At 54.9% G+C, this 12100-nt stretch overlaps 1 protein-coding gene across 12 annotated transcripts in view; it reads left to right on the forward strand.

Moving 5' to 3' along the window:
- Window positions 1-11859, forward strand: part of Kif1a (kinesin family member 1A) — a 65462-nt gene extending 53603 nt beyond the window's left edge. For 9 of the 12 annotated variants that reach the window (XM_038338746.1, XM_038338755.1, XM_038338752.1 and 6 more), the window contains 11 exons: window positions 4151-4265; window positions 5179-5312; window positions 6757-6818; window positions 7110-7255; window positions 7670-7870; window positions 8370-8447; window positions 8986-9110; window positions 9798-9950; window positions 10401-10593; window positions 11341-11459; window positions 11817-11859. In XM_038338746.1, coding sequence (XP_038194674.1) covers window positions 4151-4265; window positions 5179-5312; window positions 6757-6818; window positions 7110-7255; window positions 7670-7870; window positions 8370-8447; window positions 8986-9110; window positions 9798-9950; window positions 10401-10593; window positions 11341-11459; window positions 11817-11859 — 1369 coding nt within the window. Of the gene's footprint in view, window positions 1-3011; window positions 3036-4150; window positions 4266-5178; window positions 5313-6756; window positions 6819-7109; window positions 7256-7669; window positions 7871-8369; window positions 8448-8985; window positions 9111-9797; window positions 9951-10400; window positions 10594-11340; window positions 11460-11816 lie in introns of all 12 variants that reach the window. The other 3 variants (XM_038338756.1, XM_038338754.1, XM_038338757.1) reach the window with 2 other exon arrangements.
- Window positions 11860-12100: the final 241 nt, after the last annotated feature.

Consider the following 12100-nt stretch of genomic DNA (forward strand, 5'->3'; position numbering starts at 1 on the left):
AGCTTCACCCAAGAGTGACGACATTTATTTACAAGTTTGCATGGGAACACGTGTGTCCTAGTAACCCACAGGCTTATTCAGGGAGCATGAGCAAGAGGAAGACTTTTTTTTTTTTAAAGAAGGTTTTTCTTTTTTTTTTTGTATTACATCAGGTGTTTCGAAACAGTGATCTTTAGTCGCAGTGATCAATACCAAGAGACGTCAGTAGTAGGTTACTAGACACGCTGGGCAGCTGTCCTTGCGCCAGCACCTGTGCAAGCTCGCAGTTTTGACTGTCTTGTGACAGTCACTTGCAGGCAGTTGTGATGAGAAGCCTCCCTCCATGGCTTCCTGGCTTTAGCCTTCATCCGTCATAGCTGACACAAGGGAGTCCATTTCAATCCGACCTTGTCCTCTGTTCTTCCACACTATCACAGCCGAGCTGGTACTCTGTAGAGCCTAGTGTGTTCATGAGCTGCCCTCTGGCGGCCAGGCAAGAAGTGCATCTGCCTCCACAAGGACTGGGGAAGTGCATGTTTCTAATTTACAAACGTGTGGTGGCATGGGATCACTTGGCCAGGTGCCTGCAGCCTGTCTGTGATAACGGAGGTAGACTGAGTGGGTGTCCCACAGCGCCCACTGTCCTCTCTATGGGCAGCCCTTGGATAATGACGACAGAATTCACCACGTGGCTCATACCCTGCTTGAGAGCGCTATGCTCGCCGTATCACAGGTCTGAATTTGGCTGTCCTGTTCGTAGGCTTGCAAGGGTAGCTGTGTCCCCTTAGAAGAGAAGAGAACCACACAATAGGCCCCCTGGTGTCCCTCCAGGTCAAGCGAGCCAGTTGGAGGCAGGACATTGCCTAGAGACCCCAACTACTACACCCTCTGACTTTAGAAGGAGTCTTGCTGGCCAGCCTTTCCTTTTGAAGACCCTATGTTACCTGCCCACACTCTGCATGGTACAGATTAGCCATATCACATCACTTCCATTGAATGGAGCCCCAGAAATGCCACATCTATGGGGACGCCAAGGGAGTACGCACAGTAGACATGGACTAAGGTGGCCCCAGAGGGGGAGCAGTCAGAGCAGTTGCTGATGGGGCTTGGAGGGACTTTACCTTCTGAAGGCCTGTTTCTTCAGCTGTATTTGGAGGGTCCCCAAGATGATGGGGGAGCAGAGCAGATAGCAGAGGCCATTTGGGGTCAACTGAGGTTCTCTGCTCACAGGAGACACCAGCCAGAGTTTCTGACTCAGTGGTATGGGGTGAGGCTCAAGAATGCACACCGTAACAAGTTTCCGAGCAGTTCTGGTGTCGGGTCTTGGCTGTTTGGACCGCTCTCATAGTGTGTCTGAGAGTTGCTGGTCCATTTCCCAACACTCTAGGAAACTATATGAGGTTGGGTGACTAGGAGCAGGGTGTTTTGTTCACTGTGGGTTGGTGGACTTGCATCTGGAGAAAGCCTCTTGTTGCAGAGTTATAAAGTGACAGAGTCCTCATGGGACAAGAAGCAAGAGGTGCATGCTTCACTCTGTCTCCTCTTAGCCATCAGAGTTCAGCCACGGAGAGCTCCTGGTCATCTTATCACGTCTAGAGGCCACATCTCTAGACACTGTCTTCCACCCTGTGGATGCCTCACAATAGGGCACACATTTTGACCCAGGAATGCTGGGCTCCCCACCTCCACACTACTGACTAAATTCCAGCATTTGGAGGGAGTGGTTCTGTAGGGGAGATCTAGGTTTCCCCTGGTGTACCTGATACCCAGTGATCCAACAGGATCCTGAACTCCATGTGGAGTAAGAGTCCACTGCACCTCCACGGGCCTCCCCATTGTCCTTGTCTTGGGCTTTCCTCTGCAGGACACCTCAGCTTCTCTGAATTCTATTTTTCTGCCTTATTGTTGATGGTAATAGATCATGGGTCCCACCTAATGGCCTGCATGTTTGGTGGAACCCATGAAGGTGGAAGTCCCTCTGCTTCCCCTGAACCACCCGTAACTCGCACGCCCTCGGCAGAGGCTCAGGGACATTGGGAAGCCCCAGACTCTCCAATCCTTGGGGCACCACTGTCTATGTCCCATGACCTAAGCCGTGGCTGTTGGAAAGTAAAGGCTGGTCACAAGGTCCTATGTGTGTAGCCCTCAGAGGACAGCAGGTGACCTCCAAGGTGAGGGACCGAGCATCACTTGGAAGTAACTTGCAAGAAGACTCACGACTGCTGATGTCGGAGCCTGTTCTGGTTGGCCACCTGGCCGCTGGAGGATGGGGCAGTGTCTGAAAAGGCCAGTCCTGCTACAGGAAATGGTCCAAACGGAGTCACACCTGCCTCAAATAGATATCTGCCAGTCAGGCCTTCAGAGATACCCCAGTTTGTTGGGGTTTGCAGCATCCTCCACCGATATACTCAAGGGCCACCGTTTTGTTTTCTCTTACTTGGGCCTGGTTAAGGCAACTTTAGGCCCAGCTGGCAGGGCACCCCAGATAAGCTCCGAGACCCCACTAGCCTGGCCAGATTCATTCCTCTGGGTTTTTCACTCAGGTTTGAGAAACAAGGACAGGCCTGGGGCTCAGTTCTTGTGGGGGAACCCAGGGTGGGAAGCCATACTTACACACACACACACACATACACACACACACACACACACACACACACACACACACCACATTCAGAAGCTGTAGGCCACTTCAGAGACTTTGAAGGCAAAGAATAGTAGATGCAGGTGCAAGGTCCAAGCAAGACGCGACAGTGGTGGTCCTACCCTGGCATCCTTGTAATGGTGACCCTGGCTCTATGATGCCCCATTCCAAACCTCATGCTCTCCTCATTCCCATGTTAGCTCCTTGGTTTTGAAGGGCACCATGACCCTTGTGGTCACAGCTGGAAATGGTTTCATGAGGATAACGGGGCATCTGTGGGGCTGGGCTGGGGCTCCAGGGGACCCCTCAGCAGCTGTGCTGGCCATGGAAGGCCTGTTCTGACGTCTTGCTCTCTTCTGTGTGTGTGCGTGTGTCCTGGCTGCGCCCTTAGCGTTTCCTTCGGAAATGATACTAGGTACAGGCACCATTCTCTCCTGCCCTCGCTTGCTCCACCCCCTCTACTCTGTCCCTTCCCCCCCCCCCCTTTTCCTCCAGTGCTGCCTGCTCTTTGCCCTGTTCTGGTTGCCCGCTGTCTCCTCTTGCCTTAGACCTCTCCTTAGTGATACGTGTCTTACAGTGGCCCTGCCCAGCCTGCTTTGTTCCATGCCCCTGACCCGTTGACCCCATATCCTGTTCCCCGGACAGTGTCGTACAGGAAGAAAAGCAGCACCGGTCAGACTCTCACATGGTCAGGCATCTCAGGGAGCCTGCCGGTGTCCTTGAACAGCCTGGCCATGAGGTGGTAGGAGAGTGTGCTGCCGCCTGGGCTGTGCACTGTGTGTCAGTGAGGATGCTTGGATGGGATGGGGCTGTGGAGTGGCCATGCTGTGAACCGCGGCAAATCTCCCTGGAAGCCCTGGAGATTTGTGTTAGGATAAATAGAACAGATACTGTCCCACGGACAGCCGTCTTTCCAAGAAGGAGCCTATGGGGATTGTGGTGCAGGGCTCTCTAAGGTAGAGGCAGAGTCCTGGGCTCCTGGTAGCCACTTTGAGCCATCCTGGGCCAATCTGAGCCCTGCTGACACCCAGCTGGAGATAGGACAGAGGAAAGAGCCATGGTTGCTATTCCCATGGACCTGCTCTCAGGAGCCCAAGGGATGCTGTTCACAGGCCACCGTTTCCACTCCAAGCATCCTCCCCAGAGCCTTCCCCTGGCAGCGTGAGTCTCCATGGAAATGGGTGGGTGGAGGAGGGGTTAGCTAACTCGGGGAGATCCCTAGTGATGCCTCTTGGCTCAGACTGAGGCTGGGACAGCCCCCTCCCCTTCCTCTGCCTTCCTCCTTGCCCTTGGTGTATCCTCTGAGGGCTCCCTTCCTCCCAGTCCACACCGTGGAGCCGAGGAAGCTGGAGCCGGCAGGAAATGGCCCCATGGAGGCCCCTGCTTGGTGCTAGGTCCCAAGCCTCCCAACCTGTGACTCCAATGACCCCCCCCCCTGCAGTTCTGCCCTCTCTGTGTTTGTCTGCATGTCCCTGTTCCCACCGAGAGCAGCCCCACACGTTGTCCTTTACCTCGTCTGCTTTCTTCCAGGACCTTCTACCAGTTCGAAGCAGCCTGGGACAGCTCCATGCATAACTCTCTCCTGCTCAACCGTGTCACCCCTTACCGGGAGAAAATCTACATGACCCTCTCTGCCTACATTGAGGCAAGACACCCACATCCACAGCACCTCCCCCCATAGCTCGAGGGCCTTGCAGAGTGACACTGAGGTCCAGTGACCCCCCACCCCTACTCTCTTCCCAGAGAATGCCTCAAGTCCTTGAGTAAACCCATATGCCTTTAATGGCAATGCTCAAAATTAGTATACACCTGTATCTTTAGTGTGTGGATTTTAACTTTGAGACTGCAAAAGGACTGCATTACATCATTATTACATTACATCAATATTCCAGAAAGGACAAAAATAGGAGCTCTTTACTGCCACTCCTACCCCCAGGCCTGCAGCCCCCAGGCTATGGCAAGGTGTGTGCTGTGGCCCTTCTCTGTGGCCCCTGAGTGTTTACACCTGGGCACAGCTCCAAAGGAAAAGTGTGGGGATGGTGGGAGCCAGGCCACAGCTTCTCCATAGAGACAAATCACTCTGGGTATCATGTGTGGGCTGCCTCGGGGGCAGTGGCACGGTTAGCCCGGGAAACACCAGTAAGGCCTCATCTTCAGAGCACATTTGTTGTGGGATGCCCACTATGTGCAGCTGGAGTTATCAAGCATCCGCAGGAAGGAGTTTGCTGTGGTCTTTTAGAGTCTGGAGTGAGCGCGGCCAAGTTCGGCTTTGAGCTACAAGAAGATTTCAGGCTATGCCCCTGGTTTATGGTTACACAGCCAAGGAGCAGAGTAGGTTTAGTGTCCTGGAGATCCTTGCTACCCTCTGTCTTCAGCAATGGGGGGCAGAGCCCTGGCTCCCTCCCCTAGGATTCTGCCCAGGGTCAGGAGCAGGTGTTAGTGCCTTCCGTGACTAGCTCTTATGTCCTAGAGGGAGGTGGGGAGGGATGGACGTTGTGCCTGGTTGGGCTGGGGCCTGGGTGCTCTGGACCGTCTCTATGCCTTGACCTCTGTCACAGATGGAGAACTGCACCCAGCCAGCCGTCATCACCAAGGACTTCTGCATGGTGTTCTACTCTCGCGACGCCAAGCTACCCGCCTCACGCTCCATTCGCAACCTGTTTGGCAGTGGGAGCCTAAGGGCCACAGAAGGGTGAGCTCACTAGGGTGGGCGGAGGCAGGGAGCCTGAGCTTCAAAGAGGGGAGCCTTGGGTGTCACCCAGTAGACAGACACTCCTGTGTCAGGAAGCCCCTAAGCTCCACAGTGCAGGCTGCTGGAGTGATGACCAACCATCCACCCTGCAGCTCCCTGCCTTCAGTTGTACCTGCTGGTCAGTGGAAGCACCAGGAGGGGACATGCATCATGTCAAGTAGGCATGATGGAGTCTTCTATTCTCTATGGGAAGCAGAGAGGCCTATGGACACCAACCTCCCCACGGGTGCCCTGCAACTCTGCCCCAGGAATTTCTGTCCTTAGGTCTGCTTGCAGCTCACAGGAGAAGCTGAATGAGTGTGGTGGGGGTGGGGTGAGAGAAATGGCTTTGCTGAACCCTGGAAGGCCCAAGGAAGTTGGGTTTCAGACACTGGGCCATCCTCCTCCTCTCCTCCTCCTCCTCCTCCTCCTCTTCCCCCATTACTGCCACTTACTGTAGCTTCAGTAGGAGGGTCCAAACTTGAGCCACGGGGGGGGGGGTGGGGGTGGGAGGGCAGTGAGGTCCTCTGCAGCTCAGTGCAGACCACTAATCTACCACATGGAACCAGGGTCTGGGCCAACTCTGGGCACAGCCAAAAGGAAGGTGCTTGAGGATTAGGACTGAGTGGCCATCAAGGGCCTGCTCTGTGAGGGTTGTGTTGGTGACCCTGGTGGCATTGGCATCATAAGAACAGGAGGGCTTCTCTGTGGGGTTTGAGGACTTCAGGAGACTGATGATACCTGGTGCTGAGTGTAGCAAGTCTTTCTCTGTCCCACCAAGTCAGCTCCCACATAACCACATGGAGACTAATTATTAATTATGAAAAGCTTGACTGGATAGCTTAAGCTCATTTCTAATGAGCTCCTTTATCTTAAATTAACCCATTTCTTTTCATTGACACGTTACCATGTGACTCTTGGCTTGTTACCTCCTCTCCTACATGTCATGCTTCCTTCATGTCTCCACATGACTCCTTCTTCTTCCCAGTGTTCTCTCTGCCCGCCTCCCCCAAATCCTGCCTAGCTATTGCTCACTCAGCCTTTTATTAAACCAATCACAGTGACAGACATATCCTCACACAATGTAAAGGAATGTTCTACAACAGCTCAGGATCTGGGAGGGGGACACAAATGTGTCTATGTCTCTGTGTACCCCAACTCGCCCCAAGCAACTCCTGCTTCCGGAAGGGTCATTTAGTTCACACAGCTGAGGTCCCTTTGGGGTCTTGATCTAGAGCAGAAGTCTTCATAGAGACTGTAGTTCAGGAGGTCACATTACCACAGCCTGAGCAGGCTCCCTGCCTTAGGCCTGTGATGAGATCTGTGCCCAGAAGGCATCAGTGATGGTGATCTGTTCCCAAAGCTGTGCTTGCTAATGATATCACCTCTCCCTCTGCTTCCTTAGCAACCGCGTGACTGGCGTGTATGAGCTCAGCCTTTGCCACGTGGCCGATGCAGGTAGCCCAGGTAGGAGACAGTCTTGACTACTCTCTGCTGAGACAAGAGTCAGCGCCCTGGGACTTCCTGGCTAGCTTTCCCTCCAGTCTCCAGCATGTCCTCCGATGGGAGGGCAGACAGGAGGAGTCAGGTTTGCTAGCTGACTAGTGGCCACCTATGTCATAGTCTCATGGGAGAGGACTGTTAGGCAGTCTCTGTGGGTGAGACCTAGGGGAGCCAGTCTTGAACCCAGAAAGGAAAGAACTTTGGAGAAACCTGATGTCTGTCTGTCAGAACACTAGAGTATCAATCCCCATACAGGGATGCAGCGCCGGCGCCGGCGCGTGCTAGACACATCAGTAGCCTACGTCCGGGGTGAGGAGAACCTGGCTGGCTGGAGGCCTCGGAGTGACAGCCTGATCCTGGACCACCAGTGGGAGCTGGAGAAGCTGAGCCTTCTGCAGGAGGTGAGTGTGGGAGGCACTGGGGACCAAAAGACACAGGAGAGCAGGACTAACAAGTGTAGCTAGTCAGCTGTGACCCAAAGGAAGCCCAAGTGAAGCCAGGGAACGTGCCTTCTGCAGTGAGCTGGCACTGCTGGGTCTACCCACAGGGCACACACGGGAAGCAGGATGCAGACGCACAGTCCCCTACTGCTCACAACAGGGCCCGTGAGCATCATGCAGAAGCCTAGCTATGAAGGAGACCGCAAAGTTTGCCTGGGACTTCTGAGTCCTGCCAGCAATGTGTCCCTCGGGTTACCAGCCATAACCCAGGCAGGGAGGACTTTCCCACACTTTACCAGGGGACCTTGCTGCTGGGCAGGGCCACTGGCCCCCTGCTCTGGCTGGTGCCCTCTCTCATCTTTGTTCCCTTGGCAGGTGGAGAAGACACGGCACTACCTGCTCCTGCGAGAGAAACTGGAGACCACCCAGAGGCCTGGCCCTGAGGCGCTGTCACCAGCCTCCAGCGAGGACTCTGAGTCCCGCAGCTCCTCGGGTGCCTCTTCCCCACTGTCAGCTGAGGGTCAGCCATCACCTCTGGAGGCGCCCAATGAGAGGCAGAGGGAGCTGGCCGTCAAGGTAGGTTGGGCTGGTGGGTGCTGTGGCCACAGCAGTGACCTAGCCTGATCTATGGCAAGCTCTAGTCTGAGTTGCTAGGAGTTTAGGGGTGGGGGATGATAGGGACTAGTTAGTTCTTTGCCTGCTACCTTGCCCCACTTCACTCTCCTTCAGAACCCCCAGTTTGAGGCCTTTTGTAGGTTCCGTTCCAGCAGTGAGTTACCATCTCTGCAATCCCTGAACTGCTGGGGAGCTAGCTCCCTGCTTCCATGCAGAGCCAGTCCTTGCTGCTATATGGGCCGTTAGGGAGGCCTCGTGTCTTTAGGTGATGCTAAGTCACAGCCTCTCTGGAAGCACAGTGTAGGAGCTCCTTAATGTGTCCCACCCCATGGTTGGGTGGAAGTGCTGCCTCCTCAGCTTCCTGTTCAATCACTCCCCATCTGGCAATGTCCGGGGCAGGGTGGGTGGAGGCCCCAGGGCTCCATCAGCGTAGGTCTAACCATGCGTTCTCCATCTGCAGTGCTTACGACTCCTCATGCACACTTTCAACAGAGAGTACACCCACAGCCACGTCTGCATCAGTGCCAGTGAGAGCAAGGTATGTTCATGACCCAGACGTCTATAGTCAGGGGTGATCCTGGCCTGGCCAGCCAAAGGCAAGGAGGGTTTGCTTAAGATCTCAGCTCTCATGACCCAGTGAGATACCTCATAGCTGAATGGCTGGTTTCCCTGGGCCTGGGATCTGAGGAGACTGGGGTGTGAGTTGAGGCCTGACCTGGCCCATCTCAGACCACATAGTATCTACCCAGGCCCTGTCTTCTGCTCGCTTCCTGTCCCCTTGACATTATCATTTTTTCCTGGGACTGTCATCCTGCAGGTTCCTACCAACTCCAGAAGCTCAAGTCCCTGTAGATGCTGAAGGGGGAACCCACCTTGGTCAGGGCAGTCTGAAGCCCTGGGAGGAATAATCGGGGCTCTGTAGGAGATAGAATGAGGCCAGGGGTACAAAAAAAGGAGCACCCTGAGCTGGGAAAAGCAGTAGGGAAGGCACACAAAGCAGAAAGTAAAACGCAGGCCAGCCCCATCCTCCTCCAGGCCCAGGGGTCCAGCTGAGAAAAACTTTCTGTCCCCTGCAGCTCTCTGAGATGTCCGTCACCCTGATGCGGGACCCATCCATGTCTCCTCTGGGTGCGGCTACGCTCACTCCCTCTTCCACATGCCCCTCTCTGATTGAAGGACGCTACGGTGCCACAGATGTGAGGTGAGCGAGCTCCGCTACTGGGGAAGCTTCTAACACCTGAAGCCAATTGGTGACAGTTGCTGGGACTCAGGGATGCAGAAAGTGGGTGCTAGGGCCCCAGAGAAAGGCGGGGCCTGGCGGAAGGATGCACTGACCTTCTTGGAGTACCTGTGTCCATCCTGCTCATACAAACTCTGCCCTCTAGCTCCTAGCTAGCACAAATGAAAGCTGTATTAGTGAATAAACCCAGAAACAAGAGAACAGAAACAACCCCTTTCCAGGGACAGGGCTCTAAAATTCTCAGTGGAGAGAAGGTAATTTGACCGGCGGAGGCTGTGGTGCAGCGTGGGAAGGAAACCCCACCTCCCGTTGTAACATAAATTATTATTACTAAGAGTTTGGGCCGTTTTCATTTTTTCTTTAAAGAATGTTTTAGACGTTCCAATTAAAAATAAAAAGCAAAAAGCAGAAACAAACAAAAACAGAAGGTATGGAGCATTCTCTCAATACAGAGCAGCCTACCCCGGCTGAGCGACCGAGGAGTCTGTTCACTCAGCCCAGTAGCTCTGGAGCCGGGTGGACTCTGTCGCCTGGATACTCCTGAGGACTTAGCCAGACAGTCCCTGAGCCATTCCCCAGCAGCTCTGAGGAGGACGTTCCCAGGGAACACTAGTCCCTTGAAGAACCAATATTACCTTCCATCTCTAGAACCCCCCAGCCCTGCTCCCGGCCCGCCAGCCCAGAGCCCGAGCTCCTGCCAGAAATTGACTCCAAGAAGACTCCCTCCCCTGCTCGGGCGTCAGAGGCAGACAAGGAGCCCCAGCGCCTGCTGGTCCCTGACATTCAAGAGATCCGAGTCAGGTATGTGAGGTCTTTGCCCCAAACAGAAGCTGTCTAGCAACAGGCACCCAACCCTGATGTGTGTGCAGGGCTAAGTTCGGTGCCTAGGACCCCCTCACCTATGTACAAGGAGGACAGGCCCCTGTGGGTCTCAATCAGAGAGTAGAGGGTTGGGGAATTGGACAGAGATGGGGACCGAGTGGATGGTAGGCACAGGGTAACTGCTCTGAAAATTTTAGCTATTTTTCTCCCGAATCTCCCCCACTGAAAACTGGGGAGTTAGCCTAGATGTGAGTTAGTGGTTCTGCTCTTGGGTATCCCAAGGCAATATCAGTGACCCCTTCCCAGCTGGTCTCCTTCCTTCCTGAGGGCCTAGTGCAGGGTCATAGAGTGTGAGCCCCCGTCTTGGTCCCCTACCCCAGCTGGCCGCCCAAGGTTCCTGAGCCAACAGGCGTTGTCTCTGTCTCCCAGCCCAATCGTCTCCAAGAAGGGGTACTTGCACTTCCTGGAACCACACACGGCTGGCTGGGCCAAGCGCTTTGTGGTAGTGCGGCGCCCCTACGCCTATATGTACAATAGCGACAAGGACGCGGTCGAGAGATTTGTGCTCAACCTCTCCACGGCCCAGGTGGAGTACAGCGAAGACCAGCAGGCGATGCTCAAGGTGCGGCCGGGACCCAGCTCAGATGTACTGAGTCCGCCAGGGGAGCTACCCACTCTTCCCTCCCTGACCTGCCCCTGTCTGAGCCTCAGCAGCGACTGGTGATAGTATGGCCATTTGCCCATGCAATGGCCAGCAGTTAGGTCCTGTCCTGGGGCTCCCGAGAACCCTGGCAGGTCGGGCAGAACCTTACAGCTCCAACGAGCTCTCTTACTCAAGGCATCGAGCCAAGGCCCTCCACAAGCAAACAGTGCCCTAGGGGATGTGGGAGCCAGCCCCCTGTAGTTGGTCAGAGGGAAGGCTCTCCAAGACTGTGGAAGGAGGCTACGGTGCCCACCGAGTATTTTATCTCTTATGGTGAGAGCAAACTATATGGACCAAGTTACCATACACAACCAGCACAGAGAGCACGGAGGAATGGGGCACTTCAGCCAGGGTCCCAGACAGAGGTATGGCCCATGAAGGTCAGAGTCGTTCCCTGGAGATACAAAGCAGCATGAACACAGAACTGGAACAAGCTTCCCCACCTCAGAGGCTTCCAGAATGGAGCTGCATGCCCGTGTGGTCAGGACAAAGTGTGTGTTTTACAGAGAAGCTAGCCCCGCCCCTGGGGAAGGGGGTGCTGTGCTGTGTAAGGTTGGCTTTCTCTCCCACCTATCCACTCTTAAAACCTTCCAAAAGGGCTTTTTCTCGGGAACGGGAGTGGCCATGTCGCCCTGGAGCCTTCTCACCGGTGACTTCCCCCTACAGACACCCAACACGTTCGCCGTGTGCACCGAGCACCGAGGCATCCTGCTGCAGGCCAATAGCGACAAGGACATGCACGACTGGCTGTACGCCTTCAACCCACTCCTGGCTGGGACCATTCGGTAAGGCTGGGCAGAGAGATGGTACCTGTTTCTGTGCCATGGCTGCTCATGCAATAAGTCAGCTGGAAGGCTTTCTGAATGCAGGTCCTAACGGGTGAACCCGGGCCCTTGGGATGGGATCTCAGCTCTCCCAAACCACAGACTTGATGAAGGGCCATAGGGATGAGGAGGGCTAAGGTCCCCCCCCCCAAGCACTGATGTATCAGATAGCAAGCTTCGATCTATGAGTATAAGGGGCCAAAGAAGACACATGGCTATGGCGTGGTGTGGGGATCTGCTGAGCTGCCTGTGGCTGCTGGAGGGCCTAGGGATCAACTCCTGGCCCTGACCACAGCTTCTTTACCCGCACCCTTGCAGGTCCAAGCTCTCCCGAAGGAGATCTGCGCAGATGCGGGTCTGAGCCGAAGCCTCCTGGACATCCAGTGGCCCAGACCACTCCCCTGTTCTTCTCATCTGTCCTGTCATCTGCCACTCAGCCCTTCTCCCACCAGGGGACACCTGTGCTGGGCCCAGCAACCCCACCTCTGGTGGGAGGCCTACACCACATGATGAATTGTGCCCCCCCCCCCCAGAGGTTGTGCCTGTTGTTATTTCTTCCAAAATTGCTCTGGTGGAAAGTACAGAATGCCAGGAAGGTCAGA

Source organism: Arvicola amphibius, chromosome 8, assembly GCF_903992535.2.
Source record: "Arvicola amphibius chromosome 8, mArvAmp1.2, whole genome shotgun sequence".
Classification (NCBI taxonomy): Eukaryota; Metazoa; Chordata; class Mammalia; order Rodentia; family Cricetidae; genus Arvicola; species Arvicola amphibius.